This window comes from Schistocerca serialis, chromosome 2 (genome assembly GCF_023864345.2).
Source record: "Schistocerca serialis cubense isolate TAMUIC-IGC-003099 chromosome 2, iqSchSeri2.2, whole genome shotgun sequence".
In the NCBI taxonomy this organism is placed as follows: domain Eukaryota; kingdom Metazoa; phylum Arthropoda; class Insecta; order Orthoptera; family Acrididae; genus Schistocerca; species Schistocerca serialis.
Window position 1 is genome coordinate 228,112,701 of NC_064639.1, and position 18,191 is coordinate 228,130,891.

An 18,191-nucleotide genomic window follows, 5' to 3' on the forward strand; every position below is an offset into this window, starting at 1 on the left:
TACAAGGGCGTTGTTCTTGAGGACAATATTATGGAAATGGAAGAGGATGTAGATGAAGATGAAATGGGAGATATGATACTGCGTGAAGAATTTGATAGAGCACTGAAAGACCTAAGTCGAAACAAGGCCCCGGGAGTAGACAACATTCCATTAGAACTACTGACAGCCTTGGGAGAGCCAGTCCTGACAAAACTCTACCATCTGGTGAGCAAAATGTATGAGACAGGTGAAATACCCTCAGACTTCAAGAAGAATATAATAATTCCAATCCCAAAGCAAGCAGGTGTTGACAGATGTGAAAATTACCAAACTGTCAGTTTAATAAGTCACGGCTGCAAAATACTAACGTGAATTCTGTACACACGAATGGAAAAACTGGTAGAACCCGACCTCGGGGAAGATCAGTTTGGATTCCGTAGAAATATGGGAACACGTGAGGCAACACTGACCCTACGACTTATCTTAGAAGCTAGATTAAGAAAAGGCAAACCTACGTTTCTAGCATTTGTAGACTTGGAGAAAGCTTTTGACAATGTTGACTGGAATACTCTCTTTCAAATTCTGAAGGTGGCAGGGGTAAAATACAGGAAGCGAAAGGCTATTTACAATTTGTACAGAAAGCAGATGGCAGTTATAAGAGTCGAGTGACATGAAAGGGAAGCAGTGGTTGGGAAGGGAGTGAGACAGGGTTGTAGCCTCTCCCCGATGTTATTCAATCTGTATATTGAGCAAGCAGTAAAGGAAACAAAAGAAAAGTTCGGAGTAGGTATTAAAATCCATGGAGAAGAAATAAAAACTTTAAGGTTCGCCGATGACATTGTAATTCCGTCAGAGACAGCAAAGGACTTGGAAGAGCAGTTGAACGGAATGGACAGTGTCTTGAAGGGAGGATATAAGATGAACATCAACAAAAGCAAAATGAGGATAATGGAATGTAGTTGAATTAAGTCGGGCGATGCTGAGGGAATTAGATTAGGAAATGAGACACTTAAAGTAGTAAAGGTGTTTTGCTATTTGGGGAGCAAAGTAACTGATTTAAATGTCAGGAAGTCGTTTCTGAAAGTATTTGTATGGAGTGTAGCCATGTATGGAAGTGAAACATGGACAATAAATAGTTTGGACAAGAAGAGAATAGAAGCCTTTGAAATGTGGTGCTACAGAAGAATGCTGAAGATTAGATGGGTAGATCACATAACCAATGAGGAAGTATTGAATAGGATTGGAGAGAAGAGGAGTTTATGGCACAACTTGACAAGAAGAAGGGATCGGTTGGTAGGACATGTTCTGAGGCATCAAGGGATCACCAACTTAGTATTGGAGGGCAGAGTGGAGGGTAAAAATCATAGAGGGAGACCAAGAGATGAATACACTAAACAGATTCAGAAGGATGTAGGCTGCAGTACGTATTGGGGAGATGAAGAAGCTTGCACTGGATAGAGTAGCATGGAGAGCTGCATCAAACCAGTCTCAGGACTGAAGACCACCACAACAACAACAACAGGGGTCGTGTGAACAAACATGTTCTTATGGTGGCCAGTAGCAAATCTGCCTCAGGCAATGGTAAATGAGTTATCTTATGATGTAGGGTATGTTGGGTGGTTTGGAGTTGGGGTTGGGTTGATTTGGTGAGGAGACCAGACTGTGAGGTCATTGGTATCATTGGATTAGGAAAGGTTGGGGAAGGAAGTTGGCCATGCCCTTTCAAAGGAACCATCCCAGCATTTGCTTGAAGTGATTTAGGGAAATCATGGAAAAACTAAATCAGGATGGCCAGATGCGAGATTGAACCGTTGTTGTCCTGAATGTGAGTCCAGTGCGCTACCCACTGCACCACCTCGCTCAGTAATGGAGGTTTGAATGATGTGATAAGGATAGAGGATGGTTCATTTAGGGTGTTCATAAATAATCGTTTGTTTATTGGAAGAGAATGGATATTGTAGAATAATATGCTGTACTACAGTTAAGCCATTAAGTTTAGACTAGGATGTTTGGCAGGTTAAATTATATTGTAATGGATTGTGGGAGTAGGTGGCTTGGACATGTAGGCATGACATGGATCAGGCTGCAAGGGAAATTTGTTGAAAAGGGTTGATAGTTTGTATAATTTTGAAGGTGGTGTAGTGGAAGGTTGGCAAAGAAAATTGTTAGGATGGCTGGGTTATCAGTGAGGCAAATGGGTGCAGTTGGTGGAAGATTGGGGCACTATTTTAGAAAGCATGGGCTTTACAGTGGAGACAGGTGGATGGATTTTTACAATGGGTGGTGAGGTGGTCATTACACAGTAGGCACTTTTGGTAAAAGAGGACTGGGGTTGAGATTGTGAGGGCTCAACTTTAAGATGATGATGGTAAATCATGGTTAGGGGAATTTGATTAGAACCAAATCTTTTTGGGGGGATTATTTGTTTTATGGTGGGATTTAGGATGTATCTTCTTTATTTTGAGGGTTAATGGCTGTGGAAATGGGCTGCTGCTACAAGTTAATGGAATATTCTAGGTTTATGAAGAAAGAAAACTGAGGAACTAAATGAGGTTGAAAGGATGGATCCGGATGTGGTTGTACTCATCAAAAGGAAGAAGAGGGAACAGGAGAAGAAGTACTAAATATTAAGACACAAAGGAATTACAGACATTAGCTGCCAGTGAGGAGCCAGTGCAGTGGCAAGGATGGTCAATGATCTCTTCAGTGTAGATGCACACCAGGCTCAAACTCTTGCGAGAATCATGATAATGGGCTAGGGGCACTACATTCGTAGTGTGTGGGTAGTTGAGAATTTGCATCTGATGAGAGGTGTGCTAGGGTAGTCCATGCAGTTGTGATAACCACTGCATCTGGATGGCACAGTCATCTGCCTAGTAAGCAGGAGACCCGGGTTAGAATCCCAGCCTGGCACAAATTTTCAACCTTCTCCACTGATTCAAATCAACACCCACTTACAGACAATGTCTGTAATTCCTTTGTGTCTTAATTCACAGTGGCTGCTGGGTCAAAATGTGTGTGTACTCAACCATTTTTAGAATGGTTGAAATAAACACCGTAGAGCAAAAAGTGGGGTCTCAATACAGATAAAATTAAAATGAGCGAAGCAAGTGACAGGGGTAGAAGATACAAGTGACTGATTTTTCAAGCTTGATCTCATCACTTATGGACAGGAGAGAGGTAGGAAGTAAATGTCAGTCAACTTTGTAACAATGAGGATATTTTTGTAATGAACTTGAGGATATCTTGGTAAAAATACCCACCCACAAGTAATAGTACTTGGAAATTTGAACTGTAGGATTGGCTGCAAAGAGACAAATGTGGTAGGACATTATAAAGAGGAAGTAGTAAATAACAGTGGTCACATCTAATACAAATATGTCAGGAATATGAATATGTTGTTGCAAGACCTTATTTCAACGCATGAAGATACCAATGTACACTACAGAGGAACAGCATGCGATATTAGATCTGTCACTGACTTGATGATAGTCTGCAGAAACAGGAAATTCAGGGTGAGAGATGTTAAGAGTATTTGCACAGCCTGTATGTGCAAGTAATCACCTTATGGTAATAGGGAAAATCATGTATAACTATAACATAATGAGATCTACTGATAAACACAGAAATGAAACATATTGCTTGTTCCCATTTTTTTTTCGAGACCTGGTGACATGATATGGTATGTGGCAACACTGACAAGCCATAACATCTCTGGCACACAAAAACTCTTTGGGCCACGGCTGCCATTATGTTCTGTCTATGTGATACTTTCGATGTGTAATTATGTATATCTGAAGTGTGACAATAAAGTGTGCTCATTGTTTTAACAAGTGGACCAGCAGGTTGTTATTTATAATGATAAGGACCAAGCCACTAGATATTTACATGAAGACGTTGAGGGACATCCGCTCCCGATTTTTACAGACCACAAACCTCTCGCCCAAGCACTCGCAAACCCTCCAGTCGACCCACCTCCTAGGAGGTTCCGTTATTTCAACCTCATTTCACAATACACAACTAATGTACAATACGTTCGAGGATCCGACAACATAGGCGCTGATTATTTCTCCCGGATCTTGGGCATATCTTCCTCAATCGACTTTGACACTTTTGCTCAAACGCAAATTAATGATGACTCCGCCCGCCAAGTCCCCCCCCCCCCCTCCCCCCTCCCCCTCCCTCGGACAAAATCGGTGCGACACCCGCACCCTTCCCCCACAACAACCAGAACCTCGTGCTCCGCACTGCAGAGGGGGGGGGGGGGGGGGGGGGAGAGGGGTTCTGTGACAACACTGACGTGCCATAACAACTCTGGCGCGCAAAACCTCTTTGGCCCAAGGCGGCCATTATGTTCTGACTATGTGATACTTTCGATGTGTAACGACGTATGTCTGAAGTTCGACAAAAAAATGTGCTCATTGTTTTAACAAGTGGATCAACGGGTTGTTATTTATAATGATAAGGACCCAAAATTTCCACAGGTATAAAGATGTTATACCAAAATAAGGTGAAGAAAAAGTTATTTCCTGATAGCATGCATGTGACAGAACAGTTATATAATCACTTTAAGAACACTGTCTCCAAGATGGCCAAAGAAACTTTGAGGATTGAGGCAAGGTACCAGTATTTGGAAAAACGCAGTGAGGGTTTAGAACATTGGATTATGAAGAATAAAAAAGCCTACATCAAAGTGTTATCAGATAAGACTGTTCAACGTAGAAAAGAATATGTTGTTTTAAGAAATAAGGTCAAAGTGTTGGCCAAAGAAGAGAAAAAACACAACTGGGGAAATATATGAACACAAAAGAACACTAACATTGGCTAAAACATATCCAGTAAGTCGTGGAAGACCATAAAGTACATGAGAACTAGTATAAGAGACAGAGGTACAATACAGATAATACCACCAGATCAATGAATAACACATTACATTGGACTGTTACAAGAATACATACAGCAGTATGTGACAGGAGGAGATTTTAGAATGAGAGAAGAAAGAGGAAGAAATAACAACAGAGGATTTGAAGCAAGTGCTAAAGAGGACAAAAAGTAATGAGGCTTCTTGTCCTGGAAATGTTAAAATGGGGCTTTTGAAATATGGAGGTGAAAAACAGAATAATTGTATGTAATTTTTAACAAAATAGAACAAGAGGAAGGACGTATATATCTAGAGACTGGAAAACATCTGTTACTGTACCATGTATAAAAAAGAAGTCTTATTCAAATTACAGGGGATTAGTGTGATGCCTTCAGCAGCTAAACTTTTCTCTAGCATGTTCAAGCAAAAGATTGAACAGAGTATGACAAATGTTTCAGGGGAACAAATGCACATGACTTTTGTGGACTTGGAAAAGCATATGGCAGCATTCCAAGATCTGAGATTGCACCTGCCATGAAGAGACTAAAAGTATGGGATAAATGGATTAGTACATTTATTAGGATGTATAAAGAGAGAGAAGCAAAAGTAAAGATGGGAAACAGAATAACAGAAAGCTTTCAAACCACCAAAGGCCTTAAGCAAGGTTACAGCCTATACCCATTACTTTATAACATCTACATAGACCAAGTACTGGAGACATATTCAGGAATGGGTATGCTAGTGGGACAGGACAGAAAGCATTCACAACCTTTTTCTAATGACCATACAATTTTCGGAAACAGTAAACAAGATATGAAACACATGCTGGATTAATTACAAAAGGAATACAAAAGATGGGGTCTAAAAAGGAATTTTGAAATAACAGAGTACATTTGTATTGGCAAACAAGAAATGTATTTAGTACTCAAACATGAAAAACTAAAAAATTGTGAAAATTTTTAATATTTAGTTTCTATAACAGCAAGTGATGGCATCCATGACAAAGATATTGAGACCAAACTAACAATGGATAAAGAAGTGATATAGTCCCTACATGGACTCACTAGGAACAATAGTATTAATCAACAGACCAAACACAGGATATTCCATAGAATTATTGAGAGTATAACTACTTAAGGTGAAGAACTGTGCCCACTTATGAATAAATGAAGAGACAACATAAAGATAGTGAAATTAGATTGTATGAGAAGATGCCTGCAGGTAACTCATGAAGATAAGATCAGAAATTTAGAAAAAAATGGAAGTGATTCACTCCATAATGAGCAGATTGTAAAGTACAAGTCTTCAGTAATTGGGGAAAAGTCTTCCATAGTCTGAGCTTGTAAAAAGAATTAACAATGATGGGTGGCCAAGGAAGATGTTATTGTGGAGCCCAAGAAGAACTAAAATGGTACAGCCTCCTTTGCTTGGGAATTATATATTGATTGAGCAGTAGACGAAAGAGGGTTAAAATTTGATTTCAGTAATGAAGACTAAGGAGAAAATGAATAACCTTTAGTTGGAAAAATCAAAGAAGAAGAAGATTTGGGGTCCAAGTATTTTGGTGCAGGATAGGACAAATGTAAGAGAGTCAGGAGAATGTAAAGTGATATCTGTATTTGGTTTTGGAGGCTTATTGGTGACAGTAGGATTGAAGGGATGCTATGGGATGGGAGGAGGCAGGATATGTTGGTGGTTGGTGCTGTAGGTTACCTGAAAATGGTGACAGTCCCTTGGGATGGCTTGTTGATGGATTGTGCAACTACTTTTACTATGGTTACTCTTCAGGTTGTTACCCCTGCTGGAGCAGTTATGAGGACATTTCAGCAGAAGGAAATGTTGGCAGGGAAAGATATGCAAGGTGTAGGGAAGTATTTGGAGAGGAGTTTTAGGAAGAGTAACAAAGATATACGGTGACTGATGAGAAGAAGTGCTATATGTTGTGACAGTGGGAGCAAAAGAAGGGGATGTGTAAATAAAAGGTGTGGTTGGGGCTACCATCTGAGTTTGAGACTGCAGCAATAGCTGCCCTGCCACTGCAGATGGGGACAAAAGTAGCTCAGCCTAAACTATCAATAGGTGCTATATGGGATTCTAACCCATGGATCTATGGTGACATTTGCTTGCATATTTGTTTCATTGTGGCTCCATACAGATTTTATTTTGAATACTGATTGACCATCAAAAACATATACATCACAGAGAATTAGTTTTTGGATTACATTAAGGACTTTAAATGTAGTGGAATGCCAGACAAGGACAAATGCTAATAATTTTTTTTTTAATGCAATAAGCAAAGCTGAAAAACATGCAGTTCAGTGGTGCTTGGACGAACTATTGAATCTCTGGTGATGTCAGACACCAAGCAGTGTAAACATCACAGAAATAATTCCTGTAAAAAGTAGTATTCAAGTGCAGACATTTGAAAGACATTCTTTTTATTTTGATTGCCGCATTCAAGTAAGTTGGTGTCTGGCTATGCAATAATTTGTGCTGTACTCATTTTGTTTGTTTCTAGATGGTAAGCTGAGTCTGGGTTATTTACGTGTTTGCATTTAGCGAGAATAATACTTACATATTGGTACATGTAATTTTTGTTGTTGTTACACTTTTTACTCTCTACCCCACTGAGCCAAGTGGATGGTTTGAGAACTGGCCCATTAAAGAGTGGTGGTTCTCTTCAGCCAACGTCACAGCAGGCTGGGAGTGGGGCAGGGGGCATCTCAACTGGGAATATTTGGAAGGAGACTTCCAGTTCCAACATTCGCCTGATAACGAAGGGAAACCTCCCAAAAACATTGTTTGGAAAAGGGGTCTGGGACTATTTTAATTTATTTCTGGGACAATGTTATCAATGTAACAAGTGAAAATTAAAACCGTGAGTGAGTGACTGAGTACATATATAAAAGAGAAATAGATTAAGAGGATATAATGCAACTGCAAAAGTCAATCAAGTTTGTAGATATGCAACTGTGAGTCAGTCATGTCAGTAGATAGATAGAGTAAATCAAGGAATGTGATGGCTGTGTGTGTACCTGAGCTGGCTGATGTCCCAGAAACCAAGCAGCCTGGGAGGCACACCCGAAGTGAGGCAGAAGCGCCTCTCCTGTACGTGGAGGCGTGCCGGGCCCATACAGATCTTGGCGCGTGGTGGCGCAGACGTCACCTGCACCAGGAACTGCTGGCCTGCAACAAGGACACAAACACTCACACACTCCTACTTCGCTGATGAATTCCTAAGCAGAATTTATCAAGGGGGAGAGGAAGGCAGCTACACCCCCTCCTCCTTCCACAAAACAATTCTTCACCACACAGACAGACATATCAATGTAGTGTCAGTTTGAAGCAACCAAGAACGTGCAGTGGACAATGACAAGTAGGAATTGTACCCAGAGTATTTCTTGTGAAATCGCAAAACAGTGTTGCCTTTCAGTGTGAAACTAATTGGAGTTATTCCTCACCTTCATCTGACCACCCCCTTCCCCTTCAGTTGAGACCTTGGGTAGGCTCTTGGAGCAAAGTGACGTACAGATTATTAAACACAGCTTCAGTTCAGTAATGTGATCTGTGTAAGTAGTACTTGTGAATTGTTTTTGCTTTGATGATTCTGAAATATGTTATGTGATGTGTCCCATATATCTTGATGACATTAACTTTTTGTTCACGACCAAAATAAAAAAGTTTATGACAGCAGTATGTATTTTTTAAACAGCAGCTTTTTTTTTATTTGGTAATCCACTCCATCTTTTCGAGATCTGTTCAAAAACGAATTCCAGTGTATTATTCAGGTAAACATAACATTACTGAAAACAGTTCACAAAACTGAGTTTGACTCTCTGGTAGTAGTACTCGGTGCAGGTACCCAGGGTAATGTAACATGAAGGTGAAGTTGAACATACTGTTTATGACACTGTTCGTAAACTCTGCGTTTTCAGAGAAATGCTGTGCTGTCATTACATGTCTCTGCATGATGTATTTAGTTGCCGTGGCTGGTCAGATAATATGTCTCTTTCTGATTTCCTTTTTCTGCCGATATCTGAAAGCTAAGATCTTGTGATTTTACCATCAAATACCGCTAAGCATTTTTTTTTTTTTCATTTTTCTGCCGCCATTTCGTGGTTATTTTATTGAGAGTACTAGACACGTGAGCTTGGGAGGAATGATTTGCGTATATTTAGCTGCAAAGGTGCATTCTTTGTCAGAAGAAGGCAATCAGTGAATCTCATTATGAGAGGCGAGTACCCCCTGGGAGATATGCAGTCTTCTTGGAAGAGGGGCTGTGGCTAGCTTCATGTTTTTTGCGCAGAGCCGGCACCTGTCCATACTGATGACATAGGCAGCTGTGCTGCCACTGATGCCCCAAGAGAATATTGGGCAAGAAATTTTTGCCTTTTCTGCACAAGCTCAAAGGAAGAGACTCCGTTGGCCGCGATGACCGAGCGGTTCTAGGCGCTCAGTCTGGAACCGCGCGACTGCTACGGTCGCAGGTTCGAATCCTGCCTTGGGCATGGATGTGTGTAACGTCCTTAGTTTAGTTAGGCTTAAGTGGTTCTAAGTTCTAGAGGACTGATGACCACAGATGTTTAGTCCCATAGTGCTCAGAGTCATTTGAACCATTTTTGAAGAGACTCCGCGACACAACCTGGCCAGTGTGCGAGAGAGTATGTTTTTGTTAAAAAAAAAAACTTTTTTTCTTTATCCAATCGAATGTGTTGCCCCACTATCGCGATTGGCGCAAAGAAGCCGACCAATCGAGTAGACACTACTCCAGGCTTGTACCAACCTCATGTTTGTTGAAGTGCATTTTGTGTGTCAAATTTTCTGCTGTGTTCCCCTGTTTTTTCGCAAAATAAGCGACATTCTAGTCTATAAGATTGGCAACAGCATTGAGTTGTCTCCTGCACATAGAGTTTTTTTCTAAGATAGGAAATTGAGGTCAGAGAACAAAGATTCGTGCAATTTGTCTGCTGGCTGTCGTACTACTGGGTCTCCCGCCCACTATCCGGTGCTGATGGGCACACGGTTTGCAGTTTTTGGAGAAGCTCTTGTTCCAGCAGCATCACAGACGAATACAGCGTTCTTTTGTCAAGTATTGGTACAAGCTTCAAACTGAAGCGACTTATTTTCATTTCCCTGTGTGTTCAGTAGTGTAATTTGTAAATTTCTTGTGGATTTGTATATTTAGTAGACACAGTTTCACATTTTAAAAACTGCGTAATGTAGAATTCTGCTATCTTCAGTATTGATAGTGACTGATTGCTATGTTGATGTGCAGGCTTAGTTTGTCACCCTTCGTTCATAGCTCCAGGTGCTACTTTCAGTCATGTTTCTTGAGGACTTTGCCAGTGGGCATCACTGTGGGGGGTGAGGGGACAGACATAGGGATCCAAGGCACGTCCATCATATCTCACATCTTCCCAGGTCAGTCCAGTACTGAGGGTGCCCCAGTTACTGTCTGCACTAAGGTTGACCCCACATCCATGGTCAGGTGGGAGGTCGTTCCAAGATGTGGGATGCACTGAAAGACTTCCTGGGACTGATCGAAATGCCTTCCCAGTTCATCCGACAAACAGGTTTCAGCTGCTACCTGTGCCTGGTGAAGATGCAGTCGCTTGTCCTGTTTCAGAAAAAGCCACTCAGCCTGCAGGATCCAGGCATTCACGCAGGGTGGTATTACTGGTAGATGGGGCGCCTTAGGGATATGGCTGCCAAGGGGGCGAAGAAGTCCAATGTGCACTCTGTGCATACCAAAGGGAGTCATCCCAGATCTGGAACGGGTTCTTCAGGATGCCATGAAGGGCACATGCTGCAGCCAGTTGCAGGTGGTGGCTCATGTTGGTAGTAATGACGTGTGTCGCTCTGAGTGAAGGTCTGAATCAGAGGGCCGGATGGTTCTGCGACTGTGTAGGATTCAGCTTCCTTGATTTGCACCATGAGGTGTTGGGGTATCGTGTACCACTTAAAAGTTCAGGGGTGCGTTACACACAGGAAGCAGCTACATGGGTAGTGCGGGCAATATAGAATAGGCGGAGTTTTAGGTTGGAAGATCGTGGGAAAGAACAAAAAGGACTTCAGTCGTAAAGGGAGCAGGTAAAATATAGGATGAGGGTGACCTAGGAACCATCTGTATTATAGTAGTAAATTGTCGTAGCTGTGTTGGGAATGAACCAGAGCTCCAGGTGTTAATAGAAAGCACTGAAGTTCAAATCGTTACAGGCACTGAAAGCTGCCTAAAGCCAGAAATAAATACAACCGAAATTTTGGCGAAGGACCTAACGGTGTTCAGAAATGGCGACGTCGCCTTTATTGCACGTAGAAATAGTTTATCTGGTAGCGAAATTGAAATAGACAGCTCTTGTTAGTATGGGTAGAGGTTATACTTGACAACTGAAATAAATTAATAACTGGTTCCTTTTACTGACAGCCTGACTCAGATGATACATTTACTGAAACGTTAAAAGAAAACTTGAGTATCATCTCAAATAGGTGCCCCACTCATACAGTTGCAGTTGGTGGTGACTTCAGTTACCATCGGCAAGTTGGCGAAAATAAATATTCAAAGCCAATGGTGACAATGAAACATCATCCGAAATTGTCTAAATGCGTTCTCTGAATATTATTTTGAGCAATCAGTTCAGGAAAGGTTGCGAGAATATACTTTACCTCTTAGTAACAAATAATTTGAAGGAAATAGGTAGTATAGGCAGCATTATGACGGGTACAGGGATTAGTGACCACAAGGTCGTTGTAGCGAGGACTGGATACCCTAACATCCAAACGCACCAAAACTAAACGTAAAGGACATCTGTTTAAAAAAGCAGGTAATATTTCACTTGACGTCTTCCTAAGATACAGTCTCCATTCCTTCCAAATTATGTCAGTGTAGATCAGACGTGCCTTTAATTCAAAGAAATAGTACCGACATCGAGAAATTTATGCCAAATAAATTAGTAAGAGACGGGACTGATCCCTATACAAAACAGGTCAGGACGCTGTTGCAGAAGCAGTGAAACAGGCATGTCAAATTCAAGAGAAAGCAAAATCCCCAAGATTGGCCAAGTTTTACAGGAGTTCGAAATTTAGCGGGAATTTCGAAGTGAGATGGTTCTAATAGTTCCCACAGCAAAAACCTGTCTCGAAATCTGGCAGAAAACCCACAGAGATTCTGGTTATACGTAAAGGACACTAGCTGCAAGACATAATAAACACCTTCACTGCTCGGTAACGATTGTAATGTTATCGATGACCGTGCCACTAATGCAGGATTACTAAATATGATTTTCCGAAATTAATTCACCAAAGGACTCAAAGTAAATACTTTAAGAACTACTGCCAATATGAGTAACTTACAAGGGAACCTCCCCATCGCACCCCCCTCAGATTTAGTTATAAGTTGGCACAGTGGATAGGCCTTGAAAAACTGAACACAGATTAATCGAGAAAACAGGAAGAAGTTGTGTGGAACTATGAAAAAAAATAAGCAAAATATACAAACTGAGTAGTCTATGTGTCAGATAGGCATCATCAAGGACAGTTTGAGTACAGGAGCGCCGTGGTCTCGTGGTTAGCATGAGCAGCTGCGGAACGAGAGGTCTTTGGTTCAAGCCTTCCCTCGAGTGAAGATCTTAATTTTTTATTTTAAGACAATTATCAAAGTTCAGGCACTCACACATAATCAACTTCGCTCTCCAAAATTCCAGGACATGTTCAAATTTGCTTGGACATATGCAGGATTTGATGGTCTACACACGGAAAAATTTGAAAACATGTGTTTTCACAGAGCACGGGGAAAACTGCGCGGCTGTGAAACTGTTGCATTCATTTGTTGCAGTTTATGTGACAAACTCTTATGTTTTCATCACTTTTTTGGGAGTGATTATCACATCCACAAGAAAACTTAAATCGAACAAGGTAGAACAATCTTTTTACCCATTCGCCAAGTGTACAAGTTAGGTGGGTCGACAACATATTCCTGTCATGTGACACACGTGCCGTCACCAGTGTCGTATAGAATATATCAGACGTGTTTTCCTGTGGAGGAATCGGTTGACCTATGACCTTGCGATCAAATGTTTTCGGTTCCCATTGCAGAGGCACGTTCTTTCGTCTACTAATCGCACGGTTTTGCGGTGCGGTCGCAAAACACAGACACTAAACTTATTACAGTGAACAGAGACGTCAATGAACGAACGGACAGATCATAACTTTGCTAAAATAAAGAAAGTAAACTTTTCACTCGAGGGAAGACTTGAACCAAGGACCTCTCGTTCCGCAGCTGCTCACGCTAACCACGGGACCACGGCGCTGCTGAGCTCGTCTTCTCCTTGATGTTACCTATCTTGCGCATGGACTACTCAGTTTGTATATTTTGCTTATTTTTTTCATAGTTCCACAAAACGTCTTCCTGTTTTCTCGATCGATCTGTGTTCAGTTTTTCAAGGCCTATCCACTGTGCCAACTTATAACTAAATCTGACGGGGGTGCGATGGGGAGGTTCCCTTGTTAGTATAAGTTAGTTTAAGTAATGTGTAAGCCTACGGACCGATGACCTTAGCAGTTTGGTTCCTTAGGTATTCACACAGATTTGATTTGAACATTCAGACGTAATAAACAGCAATATTTTTATAACAATGTCATATCATAAGGCAGACCGCAGCTCGTGGTCTTGCGGTAGCGTTCTCGCTTCCTGCGCACGGGGTCCCGGGTTCGATTCCCGGCGGGGTCAGGGATTTTCTCTGCCTCGAGATGACTGGGTGTTGTGTGTCTTTCATCATCATTTCATTATCATTGACCCGCAAGTCACCGAAGTGGCGTCAGCGTTCGGCGGCCGAACACCCCGCATGGGGACTCCCGGCCAACAATGCCGTACGATCATATCATTTCAATGTACGGCATCCACACAATTTTCAATCTTCACACTCTGACTTTGAACTACTGAACAATTAAAAGTGCCAACAGGATGAAGAATCTCTATTATTCCACGTATATAAAACAGGTGCAGCCTCAACTTTGTATTATAAATAACGGCAGGCGTTTATGCAGTGTTACCCTTAACATATTTATATTGCTGACTTGCTAAAACGTTGCACGGTGCCAGTTTTAGGTTGCCCATGTAATGGCTTCCTGCAGGAAAAAAAATTGTTTCAATACTTAATATAATTATTTACTAAATTTAAAAAGTTAAACTGCTGTCTTAATCTACTTATAAAGATAACCTTAAAGTTAATGGTTTAAAATGTAAGTAAGTATTACAGTTAGAAACTGTAGGTATGTCTCGACGCAGTGTAACTTACAGTCCGCAAATTATCCAGGTTATACTCATCCAGTATTTGAGAATGACAGCACATTGTAACTCCCAACAAACTTTGCACATAATTTTAAACCAAACTTTTTCTGGATAACAGTCCCCACAAAGCAATGAAAAAGAGAAAAGTTTATCGCCTACTATAATTTCTTGTTCATTGGGCATGACGTTTTAGGTTATTACTTCTTTAAAACTAGCTCTATGCGCAATATATTTTGGAGACTGTATCCACATGTATCACTGAATGTATCTGCAAATTTATGTGATTTTGCAACATGTAGTTCAGGAGTTATGACATTGTAACTATTGAGAGGCTGAACAACTGGCTTTTCTTGAAATGGACTGCAATTTACCCTCATTGTACTCATTCAGCTATCGATTATTTAAAGACTCAGGGTGGGGGTGACTGATACTTTCAGAAATTATAAATAAGGGAAATATTGAAACTTCCTGGCAGATTAAAACTGTGTGCCCGACCGAGACTCGAACTCGGGACCTTTGCCTTTCGCGGGCAAGTGCTCTACCATCTGAGCTGCCGAAGCACGACTCACGCCCGGTACTCACAGCTTCACTTCTGCCAGTATCTCGTCTCCTACCTTCCAAACTCAGATGGTAGAGCACTGCCCGCGAGAGGCAAAGGTCCCGAGTTCGAGTCTCGGTCGGGCACACAGTTTTAATCTGCCAGGAAGTTTCATATCAGCGCACACTCCGCTGCAGAGTGAAAATCTCATTCTGGAAGGGAAATATTTGTTTCCTTTATTTTCTCTGACTTTTATCGCTATTTGAAATTTTGAATTGAGACCTTGTTTTGTAAATTGAATGTGGGAGGGGGGGGGGGGGGGGAAGAGGAAAAGGGACTATTGATGTCAGCTGCATTGGGAGTTTATGTGGAATCAATAGCGACGAAGGAAAAATTTATGCCAGACCAAGATTCGAACCCAGGATCTCGTGCGTACTAGGCAGTTATATAAACCACTGCACCACCCTGATACAGTGTTTATCGGAACTGCTCAGACCATATCGGCACCCCTCTTGGTCTACTCCATTCCTACCCACATTTATAGAATTGGTTTGCCTCTATGAGTAATGCCTCCACCACCTTCAGTGCGGATGCACAGGTACGTCCGGTCTGCGGAAACGTCAAAGTAGCGAGTATGGAGGACATTGACAAGATCTGTGTACAGGTGGCACTGGGTGGGAATATGGATCGACCGGGAGACGTGCGAAAATACTCTGCTCAGTGTCGATAAACACTGTGTGTCCGCGTGGTGCAATGGTTTATGGAACTGCCAGGCAAGCAGGAGATCTCTGGTTTGTTTGAATCCTGGTCCGGCACACATTTTCACTCATTGCTGCTGGTTCCGCATAAAGCCCTGATGCAGCTGACATTAATAGCCCTTATCCATCCCTTTCCTTTCTCCCTCCTTCACCTTCAATTTATATGAAATGTATCACAGCTACAGATTCCGCATTGCGTCTGTTCTTTTGGACATGTCCGGAAGAACAGTACCATGGATTTATATAATTGACGTCCTATTGTGACTGTCTTAAAAGAATTATGAATGAGGCAATATTTGAGCTACTGATAACGGAAGACAAAGCTGAGGGGAAAAAGGAATAGAATGTCATAGAAGTTAGAAACAATGGACACAGCCATCGAACAAAATTCATTAATTATTAATAAAGGAAATAAATCTCCATATCTTAATATATTTTATCCACCACCCTTAAGATCTCAGGTTTCATAGTTCCCCCTCAAGCTCACAGATTTTCAAATCTTGTCTGGTGCAGTCCGCCGGCCGGAGTGGCCGAGCGGTTCTAAGCGCTACAGTCTGGAAGTGCGTGACCGCTACGGTCGCAGGTTCGAATCCTGCCTCGGGCATGGATGTGTGTGATGCCCTTAGGTTGGTTAGGTGTAAGTAGTTCTAAGTTCTCGGGGACTGATGACCTCAGCAATTCAATTAAGTCCCATGGTGCTCAGAGCCATTTGAACCATTTGGTGCAGACCCCAACGATCAGTCGTTCAGGCCTGACGTTCTGGGCGACTTTTCCGAACTTTCCCCCATTTCCTGAAACTCACTTTTCGTTCACCTCTCTTCCTTCCCCTTCAACCATTCTTTCAGAAGAATGAGCCTCTGCCTCCGATAGCTTGCAGATTACAATAATTTTATGTGTGGTTTTCCTGTCGCCTCTTGGTGAGTAGATTTTTTGTATATCTAATTACATCAAACTATTTCTTCATTTATAATGTCGTTTCGGATACTACCTTAATGAGACCTGTAATTAAGATTAAAGGAACGTCAGAATGAGAAGTCACTGGCGTGACATCTGCTCGGGGATGTGACGTGTTGTCCTGTTGCTGGCTGGGCCACACCACACCTCAAGCTTGCTAGGACGGTAGAGCTCCCACTGGCTGTGCAGCAACTGACATGGCTGTAGGAGCAAGTTACTGGTCTTCTACAAGATAGAGCTTCCCTCCAAAAGATATTTATATGTTCATCTAATTTTACACCTTTTGTAATCTGTGTTAAAAGTCTACACATTTTAATATATAGTTTTGCCAAATTTGAGCTTGTATGGTTCAATTTTTATGCATCGGACAAACGTAATTATAAGAGCAAATACAACTTTTATAATCAGAGCACCATGTTAAAGCAAAATATATTTAATACTAACGTTTATGAGGCTGTTGTATGAAAACCACAATTTTTTATCCCTCGACCTTGAAAAATTCTACGACCGTATAAGGCATTCTGGTCTTCTTTTCGAACTCCAGTCATATGGACTTCCAGTTAACTCTGCCCCCTAATTGATTCCTTTCCATCTAACTGTCCATTCTTTGGCACTATTCACATTATAAATTCCCACATCTTCTACCCTACAGCAGATGTGCCCCAAGGCTCTATCTTCTCTCCTGTGTATCCTCTACACTGCTGATACCCCGTCCAATCGACCCTTCAGTATGCGGATGCCACTGCATTCCTAGACCTCTATCTAATATTCCAAAAATCCTAATGATATCTTCAACGTAACCAGTTTTCTTTCTGGTGCTGCCATTGGCTCCTGAAGATAAATCCTTCCAAGGGACAGAAAATAATTATAGGATGAACCACTCATAGCTTCTGTATCCATGACATTTACTTCACCATTTGAACCATACCATTGAGTATTGTCAAGTCTTTGACTAACCCGAAACTACCAACATGGGAACCTCATCCAACACAAAGGCCGCAATTGGGTCAAAATACTAAAATTACTAAATGACCAAAAATGGCAATTGCGACCTTCCTCAGTACTCATACCTACAAAACAGTCTCAGGACTTAAGGCCACAACAACACAACATTCTTTCCTACGCCTATGTTGCTTGGGTATCTACTCTACCCAAGTTAGATCGCTCCTTCGAAATCCTTGACTGCAGTGCACTCCATCTTGCTTTCTTCATCCATTTACCTTCCCCCACATGGATCGTCTACGACGTAATTATTACCTTATTTATCCACACTGTACACTTCCGAAAATTCTGTGCTACGTGCAACTATCTGTAGGTTCTAATAATCCCGTTGTTTCTCCTCTGATCACCAATCCTCGTATGCTGACGCACCTTGAACACATCCCCTCATCCCTACACCTACACACAATCCATATTCTGTCCAAACGCAACTTCAACCTACTCCCTCTCCCAGACAATGAAGTTCACCCCGATATTTACCCATAATATCAACTGTAACTATTCTCCACGCATCCCAGTTCTCACCAGGGTTTCTCACTCCCTCTTCCCTTTGCATCTCTCCCCATCCACTTTCTTGATACCACGGCCATGCCCACCCACCAGACTCCTCCTCACATTGTTTTACCACTATCCACCCAAACACCTACCTTCATCTCCATACATACTACCAAACGTACCGTAAAATTTTATCCACATTCTTTAACCTTATTGAACACATTTTCCGATCACTAAATCATATTTTCCGGCCCATGTACTACAGATTTTTGTGAAAGCGCAGTGCTGTTTTATAGAAGGATGTTACTATTTGTGCACTGT

The 18,191-nt window shown here is 41.7% G+C and overlaps 1 protein-coding gene across 2 annotated transcripts in view; it reads right to left on the reverse strand.

The window, feature by feature from the left end:
- Positions 1-18,191, reverse strand: part of LOC126456980 (uncharacterized) — a 334,582-nt gene that overhangs the window by 62,803 nt on the left and 253,588 nt on the right. For both annotated transcript variants that reach the window (XM_050092935.1, XM_050092934.1), the window contains exon 5: positions 7,876-8,026. In XM_050092935.1, the coding sequence (XP_049948892.1) occupies positions 7,876-8,026 (151 nt within the window). The remainder of the gene's footprint in view (positions 1-7,875; positions 8,027-18,191) is intronic.